We start from the raw sequence: 18,272 nt of genomic DNA, 5'->3' as shown, positions 1-18,272 counted from the left end.
TGAAAAGCAGGGCGCCCCAAAGTCACCAGCACATTACACGATCTTCGATCAGCGGTGGAGACACACAGGTCAATCGAGGGGGGTGAGGCAATGGAGGCATCGAAACAAGAGGGCGACAAGAAGAAACGGCCGCCCAAAATGGCGGCGGATCGTGGCGGACCCACCGAGACGCCCAGGGCCAGGGAAGCGTGCAGGGATCTGAGGGCTTCCAGGATATCTCTGACTGTCGGCTCACGCCCACCAGATCCGATCCCCACACAATCAGGCAACTCGGGCCCGCCGCCACAAGGTGACTCTCGATCCAGAGGGCCGGCCGCCATTTCGTGAATCAGCCGAATCGCCGCCCACGAGGACCCCCGGAAATAACAGTTCTCAAATGTAGGACTTTACAAGCGCCGGGGGTCCCAGCAAGGGCGGCTTCGATGCCAAAAGGATGTCCGCCCAAAACGGGTCTCCGCCCGCACCAGCACCGGTGCCCCAAACAAGCGGAGTCCGGGCCTCGAGGACCAGGGCCGCCGGACAAAGCAGCGGCGGGGGGAGACCCCCTCTCAGAATCAGGTCCCGGGGCTTCTCACCCAAGTCGGCCACGCGACCAGCAGGGCAGGTCCGGGTCAGGATCGCCGGGATCTTCGCACATCGGCTCCCAACACTGGTTCTCGCTCTCGGCCGGGGCCGAGAGCCGTCGGATCCCACCGGCCAGGTCCCGGTTCAAGTCTCGCAGAGGCCCCGATCTCTCGGAGGCCGGAACTCCGGAGCCACTGCACGTCAAGACCCCGGGGTCAGATGGTAAGTACAAACAAGCCGTAATGTTTCCAATTCCCCAAAAGTGTGCCGTCCCGGGACAGGATAAATGACAGGATAGGCAGTCAGGATGGAGGGCTGCGGGAGCCGAGCTAAAAGGCGACCATCACGGCCGCGAGCTAGGCTCCTCCCTGACCAGTTTGGATTTTAATTGCTATTAATTTGAGTGCTTAAGCCATGGTTTTAGCTGTTCCCAAATTGATACATATGTTAAAAAGTGTTATTGTGTAACCCAGTTATTTTCTAAAGGGATGAACCAGCCTCGCCAAAGTAAAAAACAACAAGATTTTTCACTGTCATGACTTATGAAACTTAATACACATCTCCTACTTTTTAACTACCATGCGCCCTGCCCTGGGGCCCTTTAGACTCTAACCTAGTGGGAACTTATAAGCAGGCCCACTGGAATTGTGTGCCTGTGGCGATTTTCACATAACTAGAGATTTGCCACATTTTTCTACATAATCCATCATCTGCCGCATAATCTGCTGATTTTAACCCCAAAAATGTTTCTAGCTCACATGGTTCAAAAGTTACAAAGAAAAGCAGTGACACAGGTTGCCGCGCAGTGGAGGGTCTTTTGCAAAGGTTGACTGGTCAAATTTCTGTTATTTATTGTTCTATTAGGGTGTTAAACTTGTACTAATGAGGTACAACAAATGCTCAGACAGGGTGAACAAGTGTAACAATTGAAAACTAACGAAGTAAAACTATCAGAAAATATGCCACATTACACTGCATAATTAGCTTTTTCTTGTCTCATTATTTACTCACTCCCTGACACATAATTTGGCCCTCTCCTGCTGTATAGTTCCAGTGGCCCTGCTAATAAGAATTAATAAGACTGGTTTAGGCCTGGCAATAAGTGTATTTTGCCTGGTCAAATTTGCAGTTTTAAAACTGACATGCTAGGGTGAAGATGCAGGCCTAGAGTCTTGTTTTCACGTTGTCACCGTAGAGGTAGCACAACCAGTGCTGCAGTCCACTAGTGAAATTTAACTTGCAGGCCAGGGGTAAACAGAGTACCATATACTAGGGACCTATAGGCAAGTTACATATGGCAGTCTGGAATAAGCTAATTGCACATATACTGGTCAGAGTGTCAGTGCTTCAGTATTCAGAGTCCGTAAAACAGCATTAAATCTATCAGAAAAATTAGGGTGATCCTGCAAAAGGGCTTTTCCTTACAGACTGATCAGCAGTCATTCATATAACAGTCATAAAATGTTATGTACTTCATTTGCTCATACGAATGAACACACTTAAGTGTGTTTTTTTTTTGTTCCCCCAATGTCAAAGTCAAAATTTTATTTGCATAATTGGTTAAAATTATTACAAAATTCGCATAGTAAAATAGCAATACAAAATTGATTAAAAATACTAGAGTTATAAACTCTCTGTATCTATTAAAATTAGGGTCAAAACGTGAAAGATCATCATGTTAAAAAGTTCCTGATAACCCACCAACCTGGTGATCCCCCTTTTCAATTTGTCCAAGGCGATTTCTTACTTCTGCCAGGAATTTAACTCCGCGGCATGCCAGGATTATGGGGGAACCTCCAAGCCAGCTTGTAACGGCGTGTCTACAAGAGCGTATGTTTAGCGCGTTAAAAATAGGTTTCAATAACAGTCGTCTCTGTCTTATCAGCGCAGGACAAACACAAAGAAAGTGGGCAAGGGTTTCAGTTTTATACCCACAGAGGCGACATTGCTCCTTCTGGTCGGAGGGTTTCCAGGACGGTAATAAGTCTTTTGAAACGTGCATCCCCATCCGATAATCAATGAAAGCCTTTTTTAAATGGCCACTAAAGTGAGATAATAGGTAAGCGAGTGGTTTTGAGTTTGTATAAGAGTTCATGATAGTCCAGCCATGCCGACGTTTTGCCAATGTCTCTTTATCCTCCAAAAAGGATTTCCTTTTTACTGCCGCATTGGCTAATTTGCTTAGGCTTGCTTTATCTGTCCCTAATTTCCAGACTGATTCCAACTCCAGCTTTTCCACGCTTAGTTTCAGGTACTTTCCCCAAGGGTTCGGGTGTGCGGTATCCGCCCATTTTTTGATTTCCTCCCAGCTCAGCCAGTCCAATGTGTCTGGGTCTGCAAATCGAAGTTTATAACAAAGTTTCACAAAGCCGCTCATGCTCCGGAACTTCTGGTTTTGCAGTCCAAATTCAAGCCTGACTTGTGAAGCTGAGGCGGATTTTGACAGATTGAAGACAGTTTTATAAATTTTCGTCTGTAGTTCATTTAAAAGATCGGCCTCCTTGCCACACCACGTTGCTAGGCCATAAGATAGGGTAGGCATGATCTGCGCTGCCATTACTTTTAGTAGATGGTTATAGTTAGGGCAATCCATTTTTACTTTTAAAGAACGATACGCAAAGATTAAAGATTGTGCTTTTGCTTGTAGGGCTGTTTTATGGTCCTTGTGGTTAACACCTTTTGATATTATTATTCCCAGATACTTATAAATCCTTTCTCCTTTCACCGTTGCCCCTTGAGCCATCCATTTGTACCGTAACTTGTGCGCGTCTACTAGGCGGACCACTTTAGTTTTTTCTTTATTTAATTCTAGGCTTTCCCGTTCTAAGTACGATGTTAATTTATTTATAGCTCTTTGTAAGCCGATTGGTGTTTTGCTCAGCAATACAATATCATCAGCATATTGTAGGTAGTATATTGGGTTGTTAGCTAGAGATGGTGGATGGCTATCTGCCGATTCCAGTGCGCTTGAGAGGTCCGAGAGAAGAAGGTTAAAGAGGTTGGGGACTAATACACAGCCCTGTTTTAGGCCTTGACGTGTCGGGATGCTCCTGGTTGTATTACCCCCGTTTCCCAGTTTCACTCTTCCCCAAGTATGGTGATGTAGGGCTTTGATGGCTATTAAGAGTTGATGTGGCAACCCGCAGCTTTTTAATTTCATCCACAAGCGCTCTCTATTCACCCGATTAAAAGCCGACTTGATGTCTATAAAACAGGCGTACAAGCGGCATCCCTTTGCAACCGCTTGATCCATTAGGATGGACAGGCAAGTTAAATTTGTTGTGGTTCCCATTCCTTGCCTGAAACCTGTTTGAAATTTGGGCATTATCTTTGTTTCTGCTATCCAAGCTTGTAGTTCTCTTAGAATGCAGGAAGCATAGAGCTTAGCCTCTACATCTATTAACGATATCAGTCTGAAATTTCTGGGGTTACGATGGTTGCCATGCTTAAATATGGGGTGGATGATACTGCCTTTCCAGGATGCAGGTAACTCTGCTTGTTTGTATATTTGGTTGAACAGAGGCGTTAGGATCTCAGACCACAGGTCTGGGTCATGCTTAAAGATCGCATTTGGCAGCCCATTTGGCCCTGCGGCTCCTTCTGACTTTAATCTTGATATTGTCATCCTTAGTTCATCTTTGGTGGTTAAGTCGTCAAACTCTGTTGGCCCCTTCTGAACTTTTTCCAGCTCGAAAGCTCTTTTTTCTATGTACTCGGCTCCTTTTAGTTCCTCCACATTTTCATGTGATGCCCCGGAACCATTAACGGGGCGAGAATCTGTGTTACAGTATAGAATTTGCACATGTCTGGTCCAGGTTTCTGCTCCAACCCCAACTTCCTGTTGGAGTTTTGCCCTTTGATTTAAATCGTTTGATACCCCAAAAGTCCCGGCTATTTGATTGTTTGCCCGCAGTTAGCAGTTTGTTCCAGATGGTTTCTTTATGCGAGTACTTTGCGGCCCTCAGTGCCTTCCTATAGATGCTCCTGGCTCCATTCAAATTAAATTTGTTTGTCACGGCCCCCAACATTTTTTGCCTTGCGAGTGCTCGGACTTCCTTGGCGACTTTTCTTTTTTTTGTTCTTAGGTCCATGTTGAACCAAGGCTCCTTCTTGATTTTGTGAAAACTCTGGTTCCCTGACCTTGCTGGGAACTTTTGCTGGAGGACCTGAATCGTTTGCTCCCAGATAGAGACTAGCTCCTCCTCTTTTTGGGTCCCAAGATTGGCCATTTGGTCTTTAGCTGTGTTCGTGATTTTGCCCAACCCGTCACCACGCCATTTCAGTTTTCTTAAGTTGAACTTTGATGCATGGTGGAGAAGGGAGGTCATGGTTGGAGCCTTACTTAGTACGATATTCAGTCTTATTATTTGGGGGAAATGATCACTTTCTACTCTGTGTTCAATGCTAAATGATTCGATGCTGGGAATTAACTCGTCACTTACTATGGAATAGTCAATTGTTGAATGGACCTTACCACTCAGATAGGTGACGGCTGCCGGCCTATCCCCCTTTGTGTTGCCGTTCAGGATTGACAGTCCGTATTCTTTTAGGCTTGATACTAGCCTTTTTCCGCCAATGTTTGCGGTCGACTTCATCTTGTTTTGGAAAATGAGGGCATTATTGAAGTCCCCGGAAATAACCAGTGGGCATTGTGAGTGGGTTCTTTGCATTGCCTTGATCAGTGACAGCAAGGTCGCTTATTTTTCTTTTTGTGTCTTTCTGTCGGGATGGATATAGACATTAAATATTAACATTTTCCATGGATCAAACCCCGATAGCGGGGCTTCAGTAATTCTAATCACTTGGGCCCAGTTCAGACCCACATCCAACTCTTCTGATGCCCAATTATATTTATGGGTTACATATGTTGATAATCCACCGCAGGGGTGCCCATGTAACTGTTTCCTCAATGGCCGCGTTGTTTAGGTTTTGTTGAAATTCAGTGGAGTAAAGGTCATGAGAAGTAATTTCTTGTAAAGCTGGTATTTCCTTAAATAATCTTAACAGATTACCTCGGTTTAGAATGTCCTGTGTCCCCCTGGTTAAATATTCGGGAATAAAAGTTAATTTTAAGTCAAATGTCTCCAGATGTTGACTTAGCTCCTTATGTATTAAGCCTGCTTTGCGTGGTGACGAGTTGTGGAGTTGAATACTCCCGCAAGGGGGGTGTGTCTCTTGTAGTGCTTCATCTTTCTGTACTCCCTCAATTGTATATGTTTTTTTCTGTAATGGAGCTGTGTTGGTTAACTTAGTTAGTGCCGTACTTCAAACCCTTGGCATTAGCGAACATTTACGATCCTTTTCAAAAACTGTGATTTGCACGGGGGTTGGCACAGATTTTGTTTTTGGTGCTACTGCTTACCATGAATTTCGTTTACGCTTTTTTCAAACGTTGAGGGTAATTGTTTCTCAGTAATAATTTTTGTACCGTGGTTTGAACCCTCTCTGCAAAGGCCTTTTGTGCCCGTACTGTTTTTTTCCAGGGCTGATTTCAATTTGTTTCGCTCACATCCTCCATTTTCAACCGCTTGCGTGAACCTCATTTTTTCTCGTCCAGGCTCTTGCGCTTTTAGTCGCTGGACCGATCTTATATCCATTTGACTGTTTGCACCTATCAATGGGGATGGACACGAGTTGGCTCCTGTTCTAGGGCCTTCGACCCTTGAAGTACTCGATGAGTTTGCCTTCTCAGATGGCTCTGCAAGAAACTCCTCACCCGCTGGTGCCTCGTTCAATAATTTAGGTTTATTTTCCTGAGGGATGCTGGTTTTGAAAATTGGAAAATTTTTATCCGGATCTGCGCTTAGTTGTTTTTTAGATTTGAGCCTAGCCTTCCTTGCCCTTTTCTTTTGCCTCTTTGTTGGTTTATCTTCAGTGAAGGATTGTTGGATAAATTGTTTCGTCAGTTTCCGAGACTATTTTTCCTTGACCAGTTTCATTTGATGTTTGGTCTTGATCCATTGTTCGTTTACACCTTGTGGGACCGTTAATATGCTTCCTCTACTATATGAGGTTTCTCTGGGGTTGGTTTAGCTTCTATCACCTGACTGTGACTGCGCGATTGTTTTACCTCCCCTAAAATGTCCATCAAGATGGCCGGGAGGCTTGCTAGCTTTTCGATTATGCTTCCGCATCCACAGTTGCACTCTTGTTTCCTCGAGCTGGTGTTGGCCTCCAATTTCCCCTGGGTTGTTAATAGGGATGTTAAGGAGTCCAGTTTAGCATTTATGCCCGAAATGTGCCCAGCCACTAACGTGATGAGGTCAATCTGGACTTGCATTTTGTTGGATTGGTAGTTCAATACCCTTATTGCTTGCTCTAAAGTGCTTAACAGGGAATGAGTCCATGACGTGGAGGGTTCAACTTTTTGGATTATGCTTGGGTCCTTGGGCTCTGAGTCCAGCGTGCTCCCCGATGACATTGTAATTGGTACGGGATGGTTGAAATGAGACTGATTCATCTGCATAATGATACTATCGTTTATGGATACTTTTTGTTGGTCTCTTTTTAGTTCTGGGCAGCGAGGGGTTGAGACCAGCATACCCGGACTCAGATGTCGATCAGCAAAACCATATTCTGTTCGTGGTCCTCGCCCTTGTGAGTCGATGTACTTCATGATTCTTTCAGAGAGTTCCTCGAGTTGAGAATCGTTTGATAAGAAAAGTGGCTTTAACCATGGGTCTCCTTCTTGTCCAGATGAAGTAGATAGGTTTTTGTGACCTAAATTACCCTCCTTGGCGCTCTTAGGTTCCTTAGTGTGGACGCTGACTTCGACGAGCTCCATGATTGTCGCACTTGTACTCCGACTTGGCCGGGTGTCCTTTACAAGGCGGTTATCTATGGTGTCCGGCTCTACCTCCCTTGGTTTCGTTTGTGGCTACGGGAGTGTTGGAACTGTGCACCTGGGCGGTTACTAGCTCCAGTTTGCCTTGGAGAGGGGAACCTGAACAAGATGGAAAGGGTAGACACTCTGGTTCGATGCTCGTCGTGTTTTGCAAGCCGTTTGCCAGTGGGGAGGGTACATTCAATGGCGCAATGGGGCTTCGCAGCTTGCCAGCCTCGGCTGTTGGTGCGTAGATCGCTGCCATTGGGTCCTTTAAATAGAAGAATTTTAAGAGACCGGTTTTCCGTCTGGAGTCTGATGTTAGATCGGGGGTTGGTGCTGATACCAACCTCTCCCTGGGGTTTGATTCGGTCCCTGTTTCCGTTGATGATTTAACTTCCGTAATAAGCTTCCTTGATTTTTATTTGGGGTTTTTACTTTCCGTGGGTTGGCGCATCTTCCCCGATCTCATTTCCCCAGACAAGGCCTTGCGCTCCTCTTTGCCCTACGTCGGAATCTGATCGTTTGAAAAGGTTTTTTTTGTTTATTTGTTTACTCTTGTCTCGATAGTTGGTGAATGTAAGACCTGCCGCTTGCTGACAGTCGTTTATGAGCCTTTCCGCTCTCTCGCACTTATGTTATCCTTTTCGCAGTAGCCGAAGGATGTCTGCGGTGCGTACTGCGGCGCTGCTGCTGCCACCGTTCCCTCTGTCCCCCCCTGCCCCTGCCTCTTCTCCCGGTTCTGCTGCCCCCGCTACCTCTTTTCTTGTGGCTTCTGCTTTGGATTTGGAGTCATCCGGCCACAGATGGCTCTCAGGTTCCCCAGCTTTATTTGAGGTTAACTTTGGCAAAGACGGGCGTAGGGTGGGGCGGGAAATGTAATAGATTTAAATGATTGCAGATCAAGTGTGAACGAAAAACGAATGTATTCACTAACACTGTCACTGTCTCCTGTCTCCTGACTCCTTGCTCCTGGCGGGCATTCGGGTGCCCCGGGATGGTGCGGCGCGGCGATGGTATGCTTGCGTCACCTCCGCTCACAACTGCCTCCCGTGACCGTCTCCTTTATGGCGGCTGCGTTGCCGGTGCCCGGCACTCTGCACACAGCTTATGGCTGCTGCCCCTGGTCCCACTTTGGCAGCTGCTCGCCTTGACCGGCAGCTCGGCAGCACAGCGTGACACCAGCCCAACCTGGGCCCCCGTTGTGGTCCTGGCCTCCGTCGCTCGCTGGTCGCTGGAGCTCTCCCTGCCCAGCCTGACGACTTGTCTCAAACGCGACGGCGCAGGGGCACTGCAGTACCCAGGACACAGAGAAAAGGTGGGGGCGATAGAAGCACCCCTGCGGCGGCACACCGGGAGCAGAGCCCCCCAGCTCCCAGCACTGCTCCGGCCCGGCCCGATACACAAGAGAAAAGGTGAGCGCGGTGGAAGTGCTCCTGCAGCTCCCAGCTCTCCCGCTCTCCTGCACTGCCCCTGCTGTGCCGCGCCGAGCCCTGCGGACTCCTCTGCTGACCGCTAACTGCTTTTCCGAGCGGCTGCCGTGGGCCTGGCTCCTAATTAAAAGTCACTTTTCCGGCTCCGTGGCTCCGTTGCGTTTTTCGTCCGCACCGCACCTGCACAGCACAGCTCTTGCTTCCTGTCACGTGACCAATCGATCAATCATCCCCAATGAAGAAAGTTGATCATTGTTCCTGCTAATGCTTAGTACACAGCCATATCATATGTGAATACTCTTCAATATATTATGGACTGAATCACAAAGGCTTCCTTTGAAACATACCCTTGGGGCTTTTATCTCTATATGCAGGAATTTACAGATGAGTACATTTGCTTGTGCGTCTTTGCTAACATTTTTATCATAGATTGTATTACAAATAATTGTGCATTTTTTCTTACCTGTACATGATGCTTATTGCAGACTTGTTGTTTCTTCTTGATTCTAACTAATGTTAATTCTTTTAGAACGTGAACGTGTGCTTTGTGTAAGGGAGAGACTTTTTGATGAACAGCTGGCCAGGTACAGTGACATTAATGTTCTGCTTTATGAAAGAATTTTCTTAATCTTATTGAAGTCTTGATCAGTAAGCTAATCCTAAAGAGCCTGTCCTCATGAGCAGTGCTCATGAGAATATTTAACAAAGGATATTCCCTTGAAAAATATACAGTGAAACAATTTGAAACTCCAAGCAAGTAGTTCAATACATAAAATCAACAACAATTATGCAAAAAAAAAAATTTGTATTACAATTTATTAAATTACACAATTCATTTACAATACCAAGTGGACAATAGCACCACTTACACAAATAAAAACAGTTAAAAAAATTAATAAGACAAATGATCAAAATACATGGGATTCAAGATTGACCTGCAAAATTGAAACAAATTACAAGGACAGACAACAGTGAGACATTCAATTGTGCAATACTGAGTGTATATTCAAACTCTATCCGACCCCCATATGTTATGCACAGTCTATTAATGTGTCAACAAAGGTGTCCGAGTTGAAGAATTATACTATGAAATGCGTCGACGCGTTTCGGTGGTATATATGATTCTGGGCCACCTTTGTCAAGACACTACGTTCTGTCTGTCGAGTTTCTGGGGTCAGTTAGATCACCCTTAAAGCTATCCGTTGGATATTATCATGTGGGGGTCTATTACGGCGTAGTGATTTGCTTCGTTTTTCGTTTACTCTCCTAAATTTGAGCAGTCTGTAGTTTGTTAGGTGTCCTGAAATGGTAGGCGTGCTGTGTCTTCAAACACTATTTCCTTGTCTGATGGCAGGTTTTCTCTTTAAAAGCTTTTTGTGGGACATGGGGCGCTTTCGTCATGTCCTCCCGGTAGAAACAATCATTTTACTCTTTTACCGTGGAGAACTGCCTGCTTCTCTGGTCCTGTTATAGAACAGAGTAATATTGAACTACTTGCTTGGAGTTTCAAATTGTTTCACTGTATATTTTTCAAGGGAATATCCTTTGTTTATTGGTTGGTTAACCCTACTTCCCTTGATTTTAAGTTAAAGGGGTACCTCTCATTATTTCTACCTCATGAGAATATTTGCCATAGGTCAGATATTTTAGAGTTCATACCTTGAGAGACTTTTTTTACAAGATACCAAATGAGCGCGCTTAAAAGGTGTGCACATTTGGTTATGGTTGTTAATGTAATACTGAAAGACATATGGTGATGTAATGTAGCGTGAGCAGACAGATCTGTAAATCAAAGTTCCTTTGAATGTTACAATTTTGCATGATATATTGGGTGTCTAAAGTGTATGTCAGCATCAAACTATAGCCTAGGTCCTGCTATCTGCAGTGCTGTGTTACTATGTTGTCCATGATTGTCCTCTTTCCAGAATGTTTGTCTGAGGTGTCTAAGATCAGATTTTGCATTGTGAATCTTCTATGGATTCACATGCTGTGCATTACTCTGCCATCTAGTGGTCGGGTCTGGAATTGTCTTTAGTAGTCCCTTTTTAGGTCGAACCTAGAGTCCGCGCTCATGCGCTGCTCTGCGAGACTTTGGGTGGGGTATGGAATAGAGGCTCCACCCATATTTGTCATTGGCTTGTGTCATTGTCCTTCATAAATGCTGGCTTCTGATTCGTTAACAGGCTTGTTAGTCCCTCCTTAGTACCGCCTTGTCTTCATTTGTAACCTCCCATAGCAACCAGCCCTTTTACTTTGGTTGTTACACTGGATGCTTTATTTAGTCAGTAAGAACTATTTTCTTTATTAAGTTTCTCTCGCTGCAGGCAGGACGTGTTTGAATTTAAGCAAAGAATGTCGTGCCTGCAGGAAGGAGCAGGGACAATGGTGGCCGCTTTAGAAGCCCCTCCGTTCTGCCCCAACCCCCTTAAACCCTCTGTTGTTCATGTAGCCCCCCCGACTCCCCATCCCTTCCTCCTTGTTACCTGCCGACCCGCCCTCTTCCGTAATAAACAAAAAAAGAGCTTTGACGCGGCCAGTGCTTACCGCGTCACAATGCTTTTAAAATATATATATATATCAGCCCTACTCCACAGAACAGTCCGGAATCTTATCAGCTCGGGAAAGGAGCAGCGAGTTTGCGTCCCAGAGCTGCACTCCTGACATTTAGCGGGTGTTTAGTAATGCACTGCTCTCAGAAACATGTACAGTCTGAGCGGTTCAAAAATATTATTGGATGTTTATCTAGCCATTACAGAAACATAATTCTTGTCCGTGCTACCATGAAAATATTTCGAAAATGCATGCGGCACATCTGCACCGACATTATGCAAGCCCTGCAATGTCTCATATACGGCTCTATACTTGGGCTGATAATGTTATCGTAGATGCTTTCAGCCTATTCGTAGCCTTGACACGGCTGCTGAACTTTACCCCAATGAAAGCTAGACAATCCTAGTGACGTAGACGTTGTCATCTGGGGTCCTTTTGTAATGGTGTCTACAGAGCATGACGTCTCTGTAAATGTACGTCACCCTATTTCCCCATCAGAAAATACTTATCGAAGACTGAAAGCGAGGAAAAAGCTGGAGACCATGCATTATCTGGAAGCAGAGATCAGACAGGAAATAAGCAGACTGGAAGGGTGTGTGCGTTTATTAACTTACTACTTTAGGCATCGTTTTGTAAATATGCAGGGTCTTAATACAAAAGTAATGTTTGTGTTTGCACACCCTACCTAAACTTAAAGCTTTAAGCTCCAGCACACTTTGCAAGCTTAGCAAACCAGAGGGAGGACTGAAACAAAAACCCTAGCATCCGAGTAAACATTAAATATGAGGTGAAATTATTGAACTAGGCACCAATCTTGAATAGATACAGTGTTGATGTTTTTTGCAATGATGAAATGTTCAAAGAACATGTTATTATCAAATGGAGGTAAAAAAAGAACTGCCTTTAGAATTAGCAGTATCCTTTTTGAAAACTGGAAATTCTTTAATTATTGTCTTCCTTGATTTTATTTGTAATTTTGTTTGTACTTTTTTTGTGTTGTATTTAAAGCGCAGGCACATCTGAAAGAGCCACTGCCGATTTTAACTACTATTAGAACAAGGATTGACAAAGACAATAGGATTTCCGTCTGTGAGATTTATTGGCTTTGTCAATTTTCTTTTAGTCCTGCTGTACAGCAGATGCCCTTTGAATTTTCAATTACTCCCTACAACCTCCCGCCATGTCAGACCTAGCCAGTGTGCACATTACCAATGATAGGCCTCAACAGGGTAGCATATGCCCTTTTTTGGTAAAACAAAGCAGTGAATGATTGACTGTCGGTACAGCATTTTGTATTGAATAAAAAAAAAAAAATCCAATGTCCAGAAGTCTAAGGCTAAAAACGTTAACTATAAATCGATCACTCAATTAGCAACGTCTCTATAGATAGAAGAGACTTTTATCATGGATCCTGATGTAGTGGAATTTACCATTATTAGTACATTTTCACCTCAATTTTTATATTTATTTTTCACTCTTGCTATTATCTCATGTGAAGTTCATTCTGCAGAAAAGTCTCAGCTAGTTTCTTTCAACACTTCTTTTTTTTTTTATATGTTCAAGGATGGTGAATAGATGGAATCATGCAATTGCGTGATTGATCCAGAGAAAATAAATAGGCTATTTATTTTACTTTTTCACTTAAATAATTTAAAGAATTATTTCATACCACTTATTGTGCCTCGTCAGAGCTCTCTGAAAACAGAGAAGCTAGAAAACGTGATTGATAGGGGGCGGATATGCCGAGAAGGGAAAAAGAAGGGGACATCAGTAGACAGAGTAGCTGTGGTAATTACTAGTAACATCCAGTCCTAAAGTGTATTCATCAGACTTTTCTTGAAGGAATCCTAATCCTCTAACTGCAGGGTTGTAAAAGTTCCATAGAAGGGTGGTTTGGTAGCTTAATGTTCTTTCTCCCTATCTAATCTTTTTTTTATGGACTGGTTGCTGCGTTTTGCATATCACTGATGTCCCAGAGACCATGTTTCCTGAATCCCAGTGCATTAGTAAACACAACAACGTCCTCCAGGATGAACTTCCACTAACAAACATTCTACAATTGAAGACCATCTTTCTTGCCCCAAAATAGTCTTTCTCGCCCCAAAATCGTCTTTCTCGTACTTCCTCTTCAGAGAAAAATGATCTTAGAGAACTAATCTCAATGTTTTATATGAATTAGATTGGGTGAATTTCAGGGAGATGCTTGTTTACAACATTTGTGCAAAATTTTAGGTATACATCACTATGATGCTCTTAAATGTTGAACACTGCCAAAGCGGACCATCAGTGTTTCTTGTGACCCTCAAGTAGAATCTCAAATCTGACTTCTTCTGAGGAGGTTGGTCTACACTTTGCTATATAGAAACTTAATATCACAGGGTCAAGTCCAGTCAGTCTGTATTGTGACTGAGCAAGATTTTCCTCCCTGTGGGCCCTTTTTTCCCCAGACTGAGAGCATTTGTCTTTCTGCATGCAACCTTTTTTCTATATCACCCACGTTGTACTGAAGTTCTGAAAGCATCGTAAATGCTGCATGATACCTTTTGGCCCCTTATTCTAATGGTGGACCTCCTCCCAACTCAGTTATTGTGAGACAGTGAAAATATCGAACCCAGTCTTCCAAGGCGGAGTTTTGCTGCTGTTTTCTATTTTCTTTTTTCTTTTAAAGAATCTTTTTATTAAACCAAAGTCAGCGTTACATTGTCATGATCATACATTGAGAATGAATTACATGTTCTCATTAACCTCTTCAGTCTGACGTGCATTTCTTATTATAACTCGATTGGCAGAAATCCTAAATCCTAGTCCGCCCAAGTGTAGGTGTCCTACTGCTCCCCAAACCCACTGTAATCTTCCCACCTTTGCCATATTTTACCCCATTTCTTCGGGCAGCCTCGGCTTTCATAACTTGTTTGTTCTGACATTCATTATTTGTTCGTGGAGCGATTCCACAGTCGGGCAAAAATAAATGTGCAAGTGGCTCTGATTAGGTTATTGAACCTGTGCAAAGCAAATGCATAGTATATTTTCTTTAGGTTCTGTAGTTCACTTGGCCAGGTCTGGTGTTCAGATGGTTTCTGGGATCCATCTTAATCCCCTGTTGGTATTTCTAAAATCTCCCATGTTATTTAGAAAACCCTTTTAGGAAACCCATTATTGAGTCCTTTCATGTTTAGAATATGAACATTCAAAGTTTGAGGTGGAATCAACCTTAATTTTGCCCAATATCCTTTCAACTTTTCTGAACATTCGGATCTTTCTCTTGTTCTTTTTCCTAACTCCTTTTCAAGGTTTGATGCTTTGCATGAGCTAAACATCATTTGGTGTCATAGATTTTGCCTGGATTATATGAAGGCCAGTCTGTTTAGAAGGATTTTTTGGCTTTTGATGGGTGTGATATTAGTGCTCTCCTGGCAAGAAACTGTCCAAAAAAGACATTACTCTCAGGGTTTATTATTGTAGTCTAAAATGCTGAATTAAGTTATTTACTTGGTGATGCACAAATGATAAATATTCAATTAAACCCGATTTTCCACACTATCATTTGTGTGAATTATAATTTTATCAGTACAACTGTATGTCTGTGCAAATTTAGTGGCCATTTCAATGCAAAATGTGCTGTCCGTGCACTACCACACCATGCTTTACTTACATTAAAACATTGCCCGGCTCATGTCTAATAATTGGGTTGCAAAAGATTGTCATTCTAAAAATTGGGTCGTGGTTCTAAAACGTTTGGGAAGCACTTCCCGAGGCAAATTTTTGCTTCATTAGGAAGAAAGCTGCGACTCCTTCAAGTGGCTGGTGCACAAAGGAGTGACGTTCTTAGCTATGCATGTGTACAGGATTTTGCTATTAAAATGTTAAGTTCTGAAAATAATGTTCTTGCTCATGGTTCTGCAGTGAGGGCACAGTATTTACTACAGTGGCCAAGTATGACTTTTTGTTACCATTGAAAGTAATACATTTTGCCAGTACCAACCAAAAAGCAATATGCATGTTAACTGTGCTTTTTTTTTTTCAACAGGGCCGAAGAGGTATTGAACCGGAACAACAAGTTAAAACTGTCCCATAATGACAAAGGTATTAGTCTATTTTATTTAAATACTATTTGCAGAAATTGAGTTATATTTATGCCCTGTTCCCATGATGCACTGGGCCAGGGCCAGACTAATTTGCATACAGCCAGGTTCTGAAACTGGGATGGTGCAATGAGCTAAAAAACAGTGTTGTATCTAGCCCTGATCTCTTGACTGGGTGAGAGTACTCTGCTTTATTCAGAGACTCTGTCCATCACCACCCCTTGTTGTAAATAATTTTGTCCACCCCAAGCGTGGAAGGGTATACTCAGATGTGAGTCCCTTGCTCATTGCACCATCAGGATTCAAGCAAGCCGGGCCGAAGACGGCTGAAATGCCAGAAACCGGTCCCCGGAAGCTTGTTTCCTTCCCAGTGTAAGAATTGGCTTTTGTAATCTGGTCTGCCCTGTTCCCATGATGCACTGGGCCAGGGCCAGACTAATTTGCATACAGCCAGGTTCTGAAACTGGGTTGGTGCAATGAGCTAAAAAACGGTGTTGGATCTAGCCCTGATCTCTTGACTGGGTGAGAGTACTCTGCTTTATTCAGAGACTCTGTCCATCACCACCCCTTGTTGTAAATAATTTTGTCCACCCTAAGCGTGGAAGGGTATACTCAGATGTGAGTCCCTTGCTCATTGCACCATCAGGATTCAAGCAAGCCGGGCCGAAGACGGCTGAAATGCCAGAAACCGGTCCCCGGAAGCTTGTTTCCTTCCCAGTGTAAGAATTGGCTTTTGTAGTCTGGTCTGCCCTGTTCCCATGATGCACTGGGCCAGGGCCAGACTAATTTGCATACAGCCAGGTTCTGAAACTGGGATGGTGCAATGAGCTAAAAAACGGTGTTGGATCTAGCCCTGATCTCTTGACTGGGTGAGAGTACTCTGCTTTATTCAGAGACTCTGTCCATCACCACCCCTTGTTGTAAATATTTATGCTTTGAGCATCTCAAACCATAGCTGTACAGTAAAGAAGTGCAGAGCTCTAGGATTGCTCATTGTATGAAACCGTGGTGTCCATGTAAGTAGTATAGTACTAGTAACTAATAGAATAAGAAACCTTCATATGTTAGTTCATGTGAGTTCTTTTCATTTCATATCCTCACAACATGTAATTTGGTCCTACACGGGGGTGGACCAATTGGGGGCGTAAGGCTTGAAGCCTTGTTAGGCGGGTGCTTTCACTTTATTACCTAGTTTTGAGAGCTGTTCTGATGAATACAAGTGAGGTTAAGCACTGGTATTGAGGAAGAAGAGGTGATGTGTGAAATGCTTTTAGCAATCTTGGCCACAGGCAATTGTCATAGTTCTGCACTGCAGAGATGGATGAATGCATAACCCCGAAAACTGAGGGGAATTTTTATTGTTTGCCCTTCCTTTATGAGAATAAAATGGTGACAGCGGCTTGGGGAAAGAGAAATCAACAGCTGGCGTCATGTAGTGTTATCTTCCTGTCTTAATAAAAAAATATTGTTTAGTGTTTTTCTAAGCTCCTTTAATTCTTATAATCTACCTTGTTAATTATAGTTCCAAAATATTTCTGAAGTTCAGTTATACTTCATAGCTGATGCCCGCATATTTAGAAAACCAGCAGTCCTTCTCTTAACATCACAGAGCAATATCCAAGAAGTTTGTGTGAAATTGTGAGTCCAGAAAACCATTTGAACAGGAATACCTGAATCAGTTCAAACAAATATTACAGACTATGTACTGTACCAATTTGACCTAGGGTCAATTTCATTTGCATAAGAAAGTCCTGAACAAAACTCCAAAGAATTGCTTGAAACATCAACTGCGAAGGTCACTGACGCAACGCTGCAGTACTTGAGCAGGTGTCAACAAGATGAACGAGAAGCTGTGCTTCCTACGTTCCCAATATGGCTCCCATGATCTACACACTAATCTGACGCCACACACTCTTCTAGTAACATTGCGTCTTTCTGCAATTGTTCAAAAGTGTCACAAGGATTCTGCTGGTAAGCACAACTGTGCTTTGGGATGACAGTACGTCAGAATGTAGGTACTGAGTCTCGCTCTCTCTCTTCTCCACCACCCTCCTCCCAAATTCTGGCTAGCTCACAGTGCCTCACCTGAACTCTCAACCTTCCCAGAGAAGTAGGTTATTTTGGCAAACCTAGAAAATGACCCTCTAGTCCCCTAGGGAACCGTGAAACAGTTCATCATCTTTCGACCCAAAAAGTTATGAAGCATATGTGCTGCGATGAGTAGACAAATACAACTAAGTAACGGGTCAACATTATTAGCAGGCTGTATGCAATAAAGAACCCCGCCATGGCAAATTATCGGTCTATGCCTATGCCTACTGTGTAAGCAAAGGGGTACACTAGTGATCTCTGGAATTAGCACCGGACCCCATACCTGGTGTCTGTGGTTAGGTGGTCCGCGTCAGGAGTGTAAACTCCGTTTCCGCAAAGTCAGCATGACAGGCTCTGCATGTGTTCGTTCCAGGCAGGTCTATGTGCTGTAATTCTCCTCTCTGATCCCGAGCAGACAAAACACAGTTTATATGATAAAACTGATGTATTGGAAAACTGCAGCTGAGTTACTGTGTTATGTCTAAAACGTTAGGAACTGTTGCTGACCAGGCAGAAGAAAACAGTACATTTTGTTATGAATAGACAGGCAACCTTGTACGAAATGTGCAGATTAACTCCCATGAAGAATCACTAAGTAACAGAACAACATATACAGTGTATTCCTAAAATAATGGCACAAAAACAAACACGTTGTGTGGCAGTGTAAGGCAAAGCAGCCTAAAATATCTAATATGCTAAACTAAATGTGACCCAAAGTGAGCCCAAAAG

The 18,272-nt window shown here is 43.6% G+C and overlaps 1 protein-coding gene across 1 annotated transcript in view; it reads left to right on the top strand.

The window, feature by feature from the left end:
• Positions 1 to 18,272, top strand: part of NEK2 (NIMA related kinase 2) — a 204,583-nt gene that overhangs the window by 169,074 nt on the left and 17,237 nt on the right. The window contains exons 7-8 of the mRNA XM_078649740.1: positions 9,350 to 9,404; positions 15,398 to 15,453. Coding sequence (XP_078505866.1) covers positions 9,350 to 9,404; positions 15,398 to 15,453 — 111 coding nt within the window. The remainder of the gene's footprint in view (positions 1 to 9,349; positions 9,405 to 15,397; positions 15,454 to 18,272) is intronic.

Source organism: Lissotriton helveticus, chromosome 6 (genome assembly GCF_964261635.1).
Source record: "Lissotriton helveticus chromosome 6, aLisHel1.1, whole genome shotgun sequence".
Classification (NCBI taxonomy): domain Eukaryota; kingdom Metazoa; phylum Chordata; class Amphibia; order Caudata; family Salamandridae; genus Lissotriton; species Lissotriton helveticus.
Note: the sequence above shows the minus strand (reverse complement) of the source record. Positions and strands in the feature narration are given on the sequence as shown.